The sequence below is a fragment of the Lepidochelys kempii genome, chromosome 2 (assembly GCF_965140285.1).
Source record: "Lepidochelys kempii isolate rLepKem1 chromosome 2, rLepKem1.hap1, whole genome shotgun sequence".
NCBI classification, from domain to species: domain Eukaryota; kingdom Metazoa; phylum Chordata; order Testudines; family Cheloniidae; genus Lepidochelys; species Lepidochelys kempii.
Window position 1 is genome coordinate 226,524,902 of NC_136381.1, and position 13,277 is coordinate 226,538,178.

At 47.1% G+C, this 13,277-nt stretch overlaps 1 protein-coding gene across 2 annotated transcripts in view; it reads right to left on the reverse strand.

The window, feature by feature from the left end:
• Positions 1-9,483, reverse strand: part of CDK14 (cyclin dependent kinase 14) — a 495,570-nt gene extending 486,087 nt beyond the window's left edge. For both annotated transcript variants that reach the window (XM_073334004.2, XM_073334006.2), the window contains exon 1: positions 9,055-9,483. In XM_073334004.2, coding sequence (XP_073190105.1) covers positions 9,055-9,136 — 82 coding nt within the window. In that variant the 5' untranslated portion in view covers positions 9,137-9,483. The remainder of the gene's footprint in view (positions 1-9,054) is intronic.
• Between the last annotated feature and the right edge of the window lie 3,794 nt (positions 9,484-13,277).

Below are 13,277 nucleotides of genomic sequence, written 5' to 3' on the forward strand. Positions count from 1 at the left end.
AATTTTTTCCCCTTACTTGGGATGCAGGCTTCCGATAGCTTCTGCAGCTTTGACTTGAAGTAATCCCAGACCTCCTCCGCCTTTAGGTCCATAAGTTCTTCAGTCCAATCCACTTCCCTAACTAATTTCCTTAATTTTTAAAAGTCAGCCCTTTTGAAATCAAAAACCCTCTTCGCAGATTTATTTTTGTTTATCCTTCCGTTCAGTTTGAACTGAATTAGCTCATGATCACTTGAACCAAGGTTGTCCCCTACAACCATTTCTTCTGTGAGGTCCTCACTACTCACCAAAACCAAATCTAAAATGGCATCCCCTCTTGTCGATTCAGCAACTACTGAAGGAATCCATCAGCTATTGCATCTAGGAAAATCTGAGCCCTATTATTATTACTAGCACTTGTCCACCAGTCTGTATCTGGGAAGTTAAAGTCTCCCATGATCACGCAGTTTCCATTAGTATTTACTTCATTAAAGACATTGAAGAGGGCTCTATCCATATCCAAATTAGATCCTGGCAGTCCATAGCACACCCCAAGCACTATCACGGGGGGGATCTAGTAGTTTTCTTCCCCAATGTGATTTTTGCCCAGACAGACTCTGTCTTATCCATTCCATCGCTTCTTATTTCTTTACATTCTACCTCATCATTGATATACAATGCTACTCCACCACCTTTACCTTTATTTCTGTCTTTCCTAAACAGCACACACCCTTCAATACCTGTACTCAAATCATGACTACTATTCCACCATGTTTCTGTTAACCCTATAATATCTGGTTTCATTTCCTGCACCAGTAATTCTAGTTCCTCCATTTTGTTACCTAGGCTCCTCGCAGCGATGTACAAACATCTTAATTTTTGCTGTTTCGCTTCGCTTCGCTCACATTCTTTACCCGATTAGGCATGGACATTCTACAGCCAGCATGACCTATTAGACTGGTATCCACACTGCCCTTCCTCCTTATGTCCATTCTCCTACCCACAGCTGTATCCTTTCTTACTTCGTTTTCTTCCCTCTCAATGCTAAAATCCGGCGTGGAGTTTACCTGGACATCTCCCAACCATCTCCCCAAAATTCCTCGTTTAAAGCTCTCTTAATCAGTTGTGCCAGCCTCCATCCTAGAAGTCTATTTCCCTCCCTACGCAGATGAAGTCCATCCCGAGAGAACTGTCCTCTGTCCATGAATGCCTCCCAGTGGCCATACATCCCAAAGCCCTCCTTATAGCACCACTGCCTGAGCCATCTGTTGATCGTCAAATTCTTGTCACACCTTTGTTGCCCTTCTCTAGGAATGGGCAGAATCCCACTAAAGATCACCTGAGCCTCGACTTCCTTAAGTGTCTTCCCCAGCCTGGCATAGTCTCCCTTGATATGTTCCAGTGAGAATCTACCGGTATCATTTGTTCCCACATGAAGGACGATCAGTGGATTCTTTCCCGCTCCCTTTAGGATCCTCTTCAACCTCAGGTCCACATCCCATATCTTAGCACCTGGTAGACAGCACAGCCTTCTGTTCTCTGGATCAGCTCTGGTTACAGGCCTGTCTATTCTTCTCAGTGAGAAGTCCCCGATCACACTGAACTGCCTTTTCCTGGTGATGGTGCGATTCTCCGGTCTATCCCCTGTTCCCTCTGGCTGCAAGTTCTTTCCATTCCTATTCTCCCTTGTAATCCTCTTCAACCCTCCTGTGGCTCATATTTGGTGTAGTCTCCATTGACTCTTCCCCTTTTCCTATATGACAAGCCGCTCTTCTGTTCTTCCTTGCCCTTCCACCTTCAATGACCACCTGCTGAGCCCCTTCTTCACTTTCCAACTCTGTAAACCTCTTCTTGAGCTCTATTTCTCCTTCACTAGCCCATCTTTTCCTCTGCCTGGTTCTCTTAGTCACATGCTTCCACTGTCTATTTTCTTCACCCAGCAACCTCCCCTCAGAGTTCTTTGGTCCTGCTTCCATCTGCAAGACTGAGCTTTTCCCTTCAGTCGCCTCATGTCTTTGCTCCATAATCTGCTCAAACCCGCTTCTAAAATCAACCAGACTTTCCACCTGTATCTCCAATCCTCAGATCTTTTCTTCCATCAGCTCTATCAGGTGGCACTTCATGCAGACGAAACTCTTTTCAGGTACCCCCTCCAGGATCATGTACATACCGCAGCTTCCACAACCAGTCATCTTCATTGTGTCTTCCACTACTTCGGTCACTCCCACTGCTACCTCTGTACCTGTCATAGCCTTCCCACCTAAATCCTGTTAATCTGGGAAACACAAACCAAACCAAAACACTACCACCTACAAATACCTTCTCCTCTAACAGAACTCCCACCCAAACTCCCCTGTTTACAACTCTGTTTGCTGGCTCCTGTGCCGCTGCAGCTATCGGATTCCCTTTGGGGCACCTGCCATTGGCCACTGTCAGAGGACAGGATACTGGGTTTGATGGACCTTTGGTCTGACCCAGTATGGCCATTCTTATGTTCTTAAGAGAAGACCCAATTATTAGAGTAAGCTCAGCCAACTGCCCCACATGCTGATGCCAACCCAAAGAATCAATGTATGATAATGCACATACAAACAGTCACTGTCCTTATAATAGCCATTACTATTGCCAAAGCATTTTATTAGTAGACTTGGGTCTTTGTATATTTAATTTACTTGGACCAAGTTTTTCAAAAAAAGGTTCTACATTTAAGCTCCTCAGTAAGGCCTGATCCAAAGCCCAATAAACTCAACTGGAGTCTTTCTACTGAATTCAGTGAACTCTGGATCAGTCTCAATGGGTTTGTCTGCACTGTATTGTTAACCTGGGCTTACAATTGCTGGATCCGGCATCTGACAGCTGTGCTAAGATGTCCATACTTCACCAAATAGACTGACAGAGGTCTACAGCCTGAGCTGCACCACACTATACAGTGACGGGGCTTGGACTCAAGTCACAGCACGTCTGCCCAATGTTCAGAAGACTCAAGTGGAAATAAAATTTTTGGAAGTTAGCCCTGTTGGGCCCTGATCTTGCAAAAGACTTAGAGTCAATGGGACTTCTCACAATACATTAAGTTAAGCCTGTGCTTACGTCTTTGCAGGATCAGGGCTTTATTTAAGAAGCTAACTTTAGACACCCATTTAAAAAAAAAACAAAACTTAGTCTTGGTTTCTTAAAAAGCAAAACTTCCATGGTTATATATTTTAACTATTATCTACTTGATCAATCAGATCCACCAAATACATAATTATGCTTTTTATTTTTTAAAAAGCATATTTCTAGCTCTGGACATGTGTGATTATACAAACACTATTTTCATATGGGGATACAAGGATTTATGATGCGGATGTAAATATTTGCTCCAAACTTGGAACTTATTATTCCTCCAGGCATCATTTTCTCCTTTATAAATATGAATGTTACAGGAAGACAAAGGAAAGGTGTTGTCTGGATTCAGATACTTTCTTCCATTTAAAAGCCTACAGTTCTTAAATATTAGGGTTTGTAAGGAGTTGATTTGCAATACACACACCAAAAATTACGGCACCAGTATACGGTCTAGCATCCTCTTGATGTAACTGTAGTAGATTCACATCACAAGGACACTACATGCCACATTCTCTCCTACATTCAGGCCACTTCACATTGTACTACTGGCACAAAGCAACTTTAAAACGAGCAGAGCCAGCCACAGTGGGATCAGACCACTGTGTGGGAATCCTCTGGTGAGACAGTGCATAATGAAGAGCATAATGGCTCTGAGCCTACCCCCATCTCCACAGTCAGGGTAAGAGGCATGACAAGGGGAATTAGGTGTGTCTGCACCCAGTGATCCAAGGTTGTCACTCAGGGCCATTGGCAAACAGCGTAATTTAGAGCAGCCAGGGGCCCACCCTTGTGCTCAGCAGCTCTGAATTATGGGAGAACAAAGACAGCTTAAATTAAGACACCTTTGCATGCCTCCCAAGCTGCTCTGCTCCCCCTTTTGGCTGCAGTCAACGACTATTCTTATGCTATTTGTGTGAACTGAAAATGAGATACTAGTTGATTTAGACACCACACCAAAAATAATCACAGAAATGTAGGACTGGAAGAGACCTTGATAGGTGATCCAGTCCAGTTCCCTGCACCGAGGCAAGACTAAATATTATCTAAACCAGTGATTCTCAAACTTATTTGATCGGGCCCCCTTTCTTTGTACTGTAGTTGTTTACACCCCTTCCCTCCCCCCAAGTACGTATACCACCACCCAGCTCTCAAGACAGAGCATAGAGAAGTGTCTGCTGGCCGGGCGCCCAGCTCTGAAGGCAGGGATGTGCCAGCAGCAGCTCATAAGTAAGGGAGGCAATGTGAAAAGTGATATTTGTCAATATCAATTTTCACAGCAGACTTAGTGCCCCATTGTCACCCTTGCTTCTGAGCTGCTGCTGCCACCCTGGAGGTGACAGCCAGAGTCCTGCCACCTCCAGGTGAGGGATTGGGAGGGGGCGGGGTGAGAGGAGAGCCCGAGCCTGGGTGTCGGGCTCCAGCTGTCAGCCCCTGGGCGGCAAGGCTCTGGCTAGCCTCTTCATCCCCACCTCCTGGTTACGCATGACCCTTCTGCATAAGTCCCTGCCACCCAGGGCTGATAGCCAGAACTCTTAAATAAATAAATAAAAAGCATAGAGCTCACACCTCCCTTGGAAGGCCTGCCCCATAGTTTGAGAACCGCTCATCTAGACCAGGGACAGGCAAACTTTTTGGCCTACCGGCCACATCTAGGTATTGTACAGTGGGCCATGAATGCTCACAAAATTGGGGGTTGGGGTGTGTGAGAGGGTAAGGACTCTGGGGTGGGGTCAGAAATGAGGAGTTCAGGATGTGGGAGGGGGCTCCGGACTGGGGCAGGGGGTGAGGGATCCGGCTAGGGTTGGGGTGCAGGAAGGTGCTCTGGACGGGGACTGAGGGATTTGGAGAGCAGGAGGGGGATCAGGGCTCGGGCAGGGGCGCAGGATGGATTCAGGGGTGCAGGCTCCGGGTAGCGCTTACTTCAAGCGGCTCCCGGAAGCAGCGGCATGTCCCCTCTCTGGCTCTTGTGCAGAGGCGCAGCCAGGCAGCTCTGCACATTGCCCAGTCGACAGGCGCCACCTCTGCATCTCCCACTGTCTGCAGTTCCTGGCCAATGGGAGCTGCAGAGCCGGTGCTTGGGGCAGCGTACAGAGCCCCCCGGCTGCCCCTATGCATAGGATCCAGAGGACAGGACGCTGCTTCTGGGAGCCACGTGGAGCCATGGCACACATGGAGCAGGACGAGCCCTGGACCCTGCTCCCCAGCAGGAACTCGAGGGCCGGATTAAAACGTCTGAAGGGCCAGATGTGGTCCCCAGGACATAGTTTGCCCACCCCTGATCTAGACCATCCTTGATAGGTGTTTGTCTAACGTGTTCTTAAAAAACTCTAACAACAGAGATTCCACACCTTCCCGAGGTAATTTGTTCCAGTGCTTAACTACCCTTACAGTTAGGAAGCTTTTCCTACTATCTAACCTGAAACTGCCTTGCTGCAATTTAAGCCCATTGCTTCTTGTCCTACCCTCAGTGGTTAAGGAGAACAATTTAACACCCTCCTCTTAAAAGCAACCTTTTACGTACTTGAAGACTGTCATCATGTCCCCCCTCAGTCTTCTCTTCTCCAGAAGAAACAAACCCATTTTTTCCGCAGCTTCCTTCAGAGGTCATGTTTTCTAGACCTTTAATCATTTTTGTTGCTCTCCTTTGGACTTTCTCCAATTTGTCTACATCTTTTCTGAAGTGTGGTGTCCAGAACTGGACACAGTACTCCAGCTGAAGCCTTATTGGGGCTGAGTAGAGCAGAATTACTACTTCTCGTGTCTTGCTTACAATACTCCTGCTAACACATCCCAGAATGATATTTGCTTTTTTAGCAACAGTATTACATTGTTGACTCTCATTTAGTTTGTGATCCATTTTAACCCCCAGATCCTTTTCTGCAGTACTCCTTCCAAGGCAGTCATTTCCCATTTTGTATTTGGGCATTTGATTAGTACTTTGCATTGTCCTTATTGAATTTCATCCCATTTATTTCAGACTATTTCTCCAGTTTGTCAAGATCATTTTGAATTCTAATTCTGTCCTCCAAAGCGCTTGCAATCGCTCCCGATTTGGTATCATCTGCAAATTTTCTAAGAGTATTTTCTATACCATTATGAATCATTTATGAAGATATTGAATAGAACCAGACCCAGACAGATCCCTACAGCAATGGTTCTCAAACAGGGGTACATGTACCTCTGGGGATACTCAGAGGTCTTCTCAACTCATCTAGTTATTTGTCTAATTTTACAACAGGCCACATAAAAGCGCTAGCAAAGTCAGTTAAAACTAAAATTTAATAGTGACAATGACTTAATTTATACTGCTCTATATACACACTGAAATGTAAGTACAATATTTATATTCCAATTGATTTATTTTATAATTATATGGTCAAAATGAGAAAGTAAGCAATTTTGCAGTACTACTGCGCTGTGACACTTCTGTATTTTTATGTCTGATTTTGTAAGCAAGTAGTTTTTAAATTAGGTGAAACTTGGGGATACGCAAGACAAATCAGACTCTTGAAAGGAGGTACAGTAGTCTGGAAAGGTTAAGAGCCACCGCTCTACGGGACCCCCACTTGATATGCCCTTCCAGCTTGACTGGGAACTATAGATAACTACTCTCAGAGTATAGTTTTCCAACCATTTATGCACCCACCTTATAATAGGTTCGTCTAGTCTATATTTCCCTAGTTTATGAGAAGATCATATGAGACAGTATCAAAAACCTTACTAAAGTTGAGATATCTCACATCTACTGCTTCCCCCCATGCACAAGGCTTGTTATCCTGTCAAAGAAAGCTATTAAGTTGGTTTGACATGATTTGTTCTTGACAAATTCATGCTGACTGTTAGTTATCTTCTAGGTTTTTACAAACTGATTATTTACTCCACTGTCTTTCTGAATACCAAAGTTAAGCTGACAGGTCTACAATTCCCTGGGTTGTCCTTATTCCCCTTTTTATAAAAGGGCAAATATAGTACCCTTTCCCAGTCCTCTGGGATCTCTCCTGTCCTCCATAAGCTCTCAAAGATAATCGCTAATGGTTTAGAGATCTCTTCAGCCAGTTCCTTAAGAATTCTAGGATGTATTTTAATCAGGCCCTACTTACTTAAAGACATCCAATTTGCTTAAGTAATTCTTAATTTGTTCTTTCCCTATTGTAGCCTCAGATCCTACTACATTTACACTGATGTTCATTATGTCAGTTGTCCAATCACTGCTAACCTTTTTGGTGAAAACAAAAAAAGGCATTCAACCCTTAGTCACTGCTGCATTTTCTGTTATTGTCTTTTCCTCCTTATTGATTAATGGACCTACCCGTCCTTGGTCTTCTTCTTGCCTCTAATATATTTGTAAAATGTTTTCGGCATTTATGCCCCAAGCTAGTTTAATCTCATTGTGTGTCTTGGCCTTTCTAATTTTGTCCCGACGTGCTCGTGTCGTTTTTATGTATTATGCCAAAGATATAAAATGTCAATTTGAATGAAAAATATTAAAGTGCAGAGAACAATGACAAAGAATTCCAAGAAGATCAGTAAATAACAATTTTTAAGGCAAAGCAACCTGATACCAAAAAGAAAATTAGATAGTAATGCCAGGAGATGATAAGGTCAGCAATACAAAGTATAACATGCTATCTCAACACGGTTTACATCAGCAAAAGAATGACAGGATTTAGCAGCAAGAGATGATGGACAGACTTCTTTTGTTTAGTCTCCTAACCATCACTGCTTAACTATCATCATCTGCTTTCCGACCTCATGCCTCAGCCTTAAGGGGATGTTGTCTGGTGGTGTATTTTTTAACAAACATTTTACCTGTTGGACAAACATTAAAAGTAATTTACTTTTCTACTAGACGTGCTTTTATTTTTGTCTAGATCTCTCAGTGTAGCATTGAAAGCAGACTAGTCAATTTTAATTTTATTTCTTTTCAGTCAATTCAATTGCAGGCTCATGCTGTAGCATCTGAGTTTCAGAAGGTACTGAGAAATCTTTGTTAGTTTTCAAACATTATCTATAGGAACACTCATTATCTATAGGAACATTATCTACAGAACACTGCTAGAGTTTTTCAGTTTTGTAAAACACAATGCATAGCAGCTTTGTAAAGCACAATGGTACTTGATAAGTAGTTAGACGGGCAGAAAGAATCTTTACTTATAAAGCACAATTTCAGTTTAGCATCTATCAGGCAAACTCCATCCCAAATTACTTTGCAGAGCTAAATAATATATTTACAGAGATAACAAAATTAAAGTAGAGGGAGAGAAAAATTAGGAGATAGAGGCCTGAGGAAAAAGATGGCATGAGGTAGGCTGAGGCAAGGAGGTACAAGAAAGCTAACACATAACTAAATCTGATCCTCTAGGCGTAAGAAAGTAATTCTACCAGTTCCATACCACTTCCTTTTGTCACCTATGTTACAAGACATCCTCAGTATACTGTAGGGAAACAGACAAGTGATGCCAATGGCCTAGACTGACCCCACAAGCCCCTTCCAGCTCTGCTCACTTATTAGTCAGATCTCTCTCTCCTTGTAGGCAGTGTTGTTCTAGCCCTGTTGGTCCCAGGATGTTAGAAAAACAAGGTGGGCAATATATTTTATTGGACCAACAGAAGAACTCTGTGTAGCTCCAAAGCTTGTCTCTTCCACCAACAGAAGTTGAGCCCATTAAAGATATTAGCTCAACCACCTTGTCCCTCTCTACATCCCTCTAGTTAGTTTCATTACAAAAGGAGGGGCTGGAGTTTACAGCCCTGACTCTTTAGGGATGAAGGGCCAAGTCCTGTAGCCCCCAAGTAGGCTAAGCTCCCTGGGATGTGATCGCCCCCCCCAGCTCCAGAGGTCTCCTGCCAAGCGGACGGTTCCCCGTGGGCGTGGGCAGCACGCGTGGATGCCAGGATGCCCCCCGAGGCGCCGGGGCAGGCGGCGCAGGGGGCAGAGCGGAGGCGGCGGCCGGGGACCCGACTCACCTATTCGGCTGAAACTCTCCGACAAAGTTCTCCGCAACTTTTTCATCCTGCTGCTTTTCTCGGCGGACTGCGCGTCCAGCATGGCACAGCTCGGCGGCGCCGGCCCAGCGCGGGGGGAGGGAGGAGCCCGATCGCCCGCCGCCCCCCGGCTCCCCTCGCCGCGGGACCCCCTTCTCCCCCGCCGCCGCCGCTCACACCGCCGGGGAGGGAGCGCGCCGCGGTGCCCAGGGCAGGCTCATCGCCTCCCGTCGGGGCTCCGGAGCCAGCCCGGGCGGGGCGGGGCGGGGCGCGGGCGGGGAGGGCAGCTCGGAGCGGCGGGGGTGCCCCGAGGCGCGCGGGAGAAGGGGGCAGCCCTGCCCGGGTGCCGCCGGCTGCTCGGACCCGCCCCGGTTAGCGCAGCAGCAGCGGCCGCGTCCCCGCCAGCTCCGAGCCGGGCGGCAACTCCAGCAGCCTCCGCTGCGCCGCCCTCCCCTCCCCGGCCTGCCCGCGCTCCCGCCCCCGCCCCGGCCCGGCGCGCCTCGCTGATTGGCCGAGGGAGCCCGGCCGGGAGAGCGCGGTGGCGGTGGCCTTCGGGGGCGAGGGCTGGCCGGCAGGGGCGGGGCTGCATACGGGGGGCTGGGGACCAGGCTGCTGGGTGCGGGGGGGTTGGTGGGAAAGGCGGCGTGGGGGGGGAGGGAGGTTCAGGCTGTTACGGGGTCCGGGGGGCGCGTTGGTGGGACCAGGCTGATGGATGCGGGGCCTGGGGTTCAGGCTGCTGGGTCCGGAGGGGGGTTGGTGGGACCGGGCTGCTGGGTGTGGGGGAGGGGATTTGGTGGGACAGGCTGCGGGCTGCTGGGACCAGGGGGTTGGGGTCCCTGGGTCCAGGCCGCTGGAGTCATTGTGGACAGTTCTCTGAACTCATAGAATCATAGAAGGTTAGGGTTGGAAGGGACCTCAGGAGGTCATCTAGTCCAACCCCCTGCTTGAAGCAGGACCAATCCCCAATTTTTGCCCCAGATCCCTAAATGGCCCCCTCAAGGATTGAACTCACAACCCTGGGTTTAGCAGGCCAATGCTCAAACCACTGAGCTATCCCTCCCCCCCTAGTCCACTCAATGTGCAGCGGCAGTCAAAAAGAGCGAACAGAATGTTGGGCATCATCAAGGAAGGGATAGATAATAGGACAGAAAATATCATATTGCCGCTATATAAATCCATGGTACGCCCCCATCTTGAGTACTGCGTGCAGATGTGGTCAGCCCATCTCAAAAAAGATATATTGGAATTGGAAAAGGTTCAGAAAAGGGCAACAAAAATGATTAGGGGTATGGAACAGCTTCCGTATGAGGCAAGATTAATAAGACTGGGACTTTTCAGCTTGGAAAAGAGGCGACTAAGGGGGGATATGATAGAGATCTATAAAACCATGAGTGGTGTAGAGCAGTGGTTCTCAAAGCCTGTCCACCGCTTGTGCAGGGAAAGCCCCTGCCGGGCCGGACTGGTTTGTTGACCTGCCGCGTCCGCAGTTTCGTCCGATTGCAGCTCCCACTGGCCGCGGTTCGCCGCTCCAGGCCAATAGGGGCTGCAGGAAGCGGCGTGGGCCAAGGGTCATGCTGGCCGCCCTTCCCGCAGCTCCCATTGGCCTGGAGCCACGATTGGCTGAACATGCAGACACGGCAGGTAAACAAACCGGCCTGGCCCGACAGGGGCTTTCCCTCCACAAGCAGTGGACCGGCTTTTAGAATCACTGGTGCAGAGACAGTAAATAAAGAAGTGTTATTTACTCCTTCTCGTAATACAAGAAAAAGGGGCCACCAAATGAAATTAATAGGTAGCAGGTTTAAAACAAACAGAAGAAAATATTTTTTCACACAACACACTGTGAACCTCTGGAACTCCTTGGCAGAGGATGTTGTGAAGGCCAAAACTATAACTGGGTTCAAAAGGGAGCTAGGTAGATTCATGGAGGATAGGTCCATCAATGGCTATTAGCCAGGATGGGCAGGAATGGGGTCCCTAGCCTCTCTTTGCCAGAAGCTGGCATTGTGTGACAGGGCATGGGTCACTTGATGATAACCTGTCTATCATTCCCTTTGGGGCACCTGCCATTGGCCACTATCAGAGGACAGGATACTGGGCTTGATGGATTTTTGGTCTGACCCAGTATGGCTGTTCTTATGTTCTTACGCAAGGGGGCAGGGGGAGTTGGTGGGTCCAGGCTGCTGGGTGTGGGGGAGGGTTGGGGGTTCAGGCTGATGGGTGCGGGGCAGGAGTGACTGGTGGGACCAGACTGATGAGTGCAGGGAAGGTGGGACGAGGCTGATGGGTGCAGGGGAGGCGGGGTTGGTGGGACCAGGCTGATGGATGCAGGGGGGGTGGTTTGTTGGTGGGACCAGGCTGATGGGTGCAGGTGGGGGGGTTGGTGGGACCAGGCTGATGGTGCAAGGTTTGGGGTTGGTGGGTCTAGGAGGGTGGTTGCATCAAGAAGCTGGTGCTGAGGAGAGGGGCTAGTGGATTTAAGAGACCTCACATAGCGAGGCTGTGGCTTATCTCACCCCGAAGGCTACGGACAGAGGATGGAAGGGGCCCTCTGGTCTGCCGGCTGTTTGTGTTGATCTTCCTTTCAGTGGCTTTTAACAGGGCAGACCATAAGGGAGATCCCACTTTTACCACAGCTCATGCCATCAAAGATTAAGAGCATCACTGAATTGTACATTAAACCCAAGGCAAAACAATTTGTAGATCTCCAGCTACTAATTATTATTCTGGGGTGCCTGTCACTGTGGCATGGATGCATTCTGTAGGGATTGAGTTGGCAAGAAATACCAATTACTCATTAGGACTACTATATGCCGCACCACCCTACTGCACTGTGATCTAGAGCACATACACAAAGTGGAATTAAGCCAGGGGAGGGTGAATGCCAAGCAAGCAAGAGTTCACTTCCAACAGCAGTGGTTTGCAATGCTTACACAAGAGAGGAGGCTGAGATGGAGTAAATTCTAGAGTGAGATCTCACCACCCTATTCCAACTTGTCTCCAACTCCTATCAGCTGCACCCTTGGGACAGTTAACTTAGGCATTCTGGAGAAATGCAATTGGTGTAGGAGTCAAAGATAGAGAAGAGAGTCTTGTAGACCTTGTCTAGAGTAGGTTTAAAGGGGTAATGTTACCTAACACCTAATAACTAATGGTTAAAAGGATAGTATGGACAAGGCACACTGACTCTTCAAGTCCAAACATAGCCCACCCCCCTCCGCAAGACTTTAAAACACAGCCAGATAACACAGCTTCAAATGTGTTAGTCTGATGAGTGTTGAGGGCTTCTTGATTATGTTAACTCAGTTGAGCTAACATGATGATCTCTTGGCCAATCAAGACTGGGCCTTAGAGTGTATCTAGGCTAGAATAAGAGGTGAGTATTTAAAAAAAACCACACAAAACATGTTAGCTAACACAGGTTAACTAACACTTTTTTAAACCCTGGTGTAGGGCAAGGCACACCACCTAGGTTACAACAGAGCTAACTAGCATAATTTTACAGATATTACATTGTGTCCATTCCATCTGTGAAGGAATGTTTCAAATCATGTTAGCTAACTCAATTTAAAAAGCACTAGACAGGCACTTGTGCCTAGATCATCTGCAACTGTCAAGTCTTTGGGGTAGGAACTGTCTTTTGCAACATGCACATACACTAGAGGTGTTGAACATATGGCCTATGAGTCAGAGCTGATCCACATGATGTATTTGTGTGGCCCTTATGACATATACAGATTGTGGAGAATATTAACTTGCCTTTTAAAATGTACATTTCCTTAGCTCTCATGATTGTGAAGAAAACCTTCCAAATGTGAACCAAAAGTAAACAACTTATGCAGTGTTGCCTTTCTGAGGGCTTATATACACGGGGAAATGTACTACACCAATAATAATTATACCAGTAATTATAAAAGCAGCTTTTTTTTTTCAGTTTAGCTTATTGAAGCAACATAAACTAACAAAAAAAAATGCCCACTGTTATTCCAAAACAGACTTATCACATGGGGAGTTGTACAGGTATAACTACAGCACCATAAGGATACTAGTAATGCCGATCAATTTCTCTCAGTAGACAAGCCTCAGTCTGCAGACAGCCTGAAACAATAGCTCTCAAAGACATGAATTCTGTTGTCCCCCTTAATTTCACTGGAGTGCTAACTAAAATAGCACTTCAATGTCAGTGACTGGGAAATGTTGCAGAG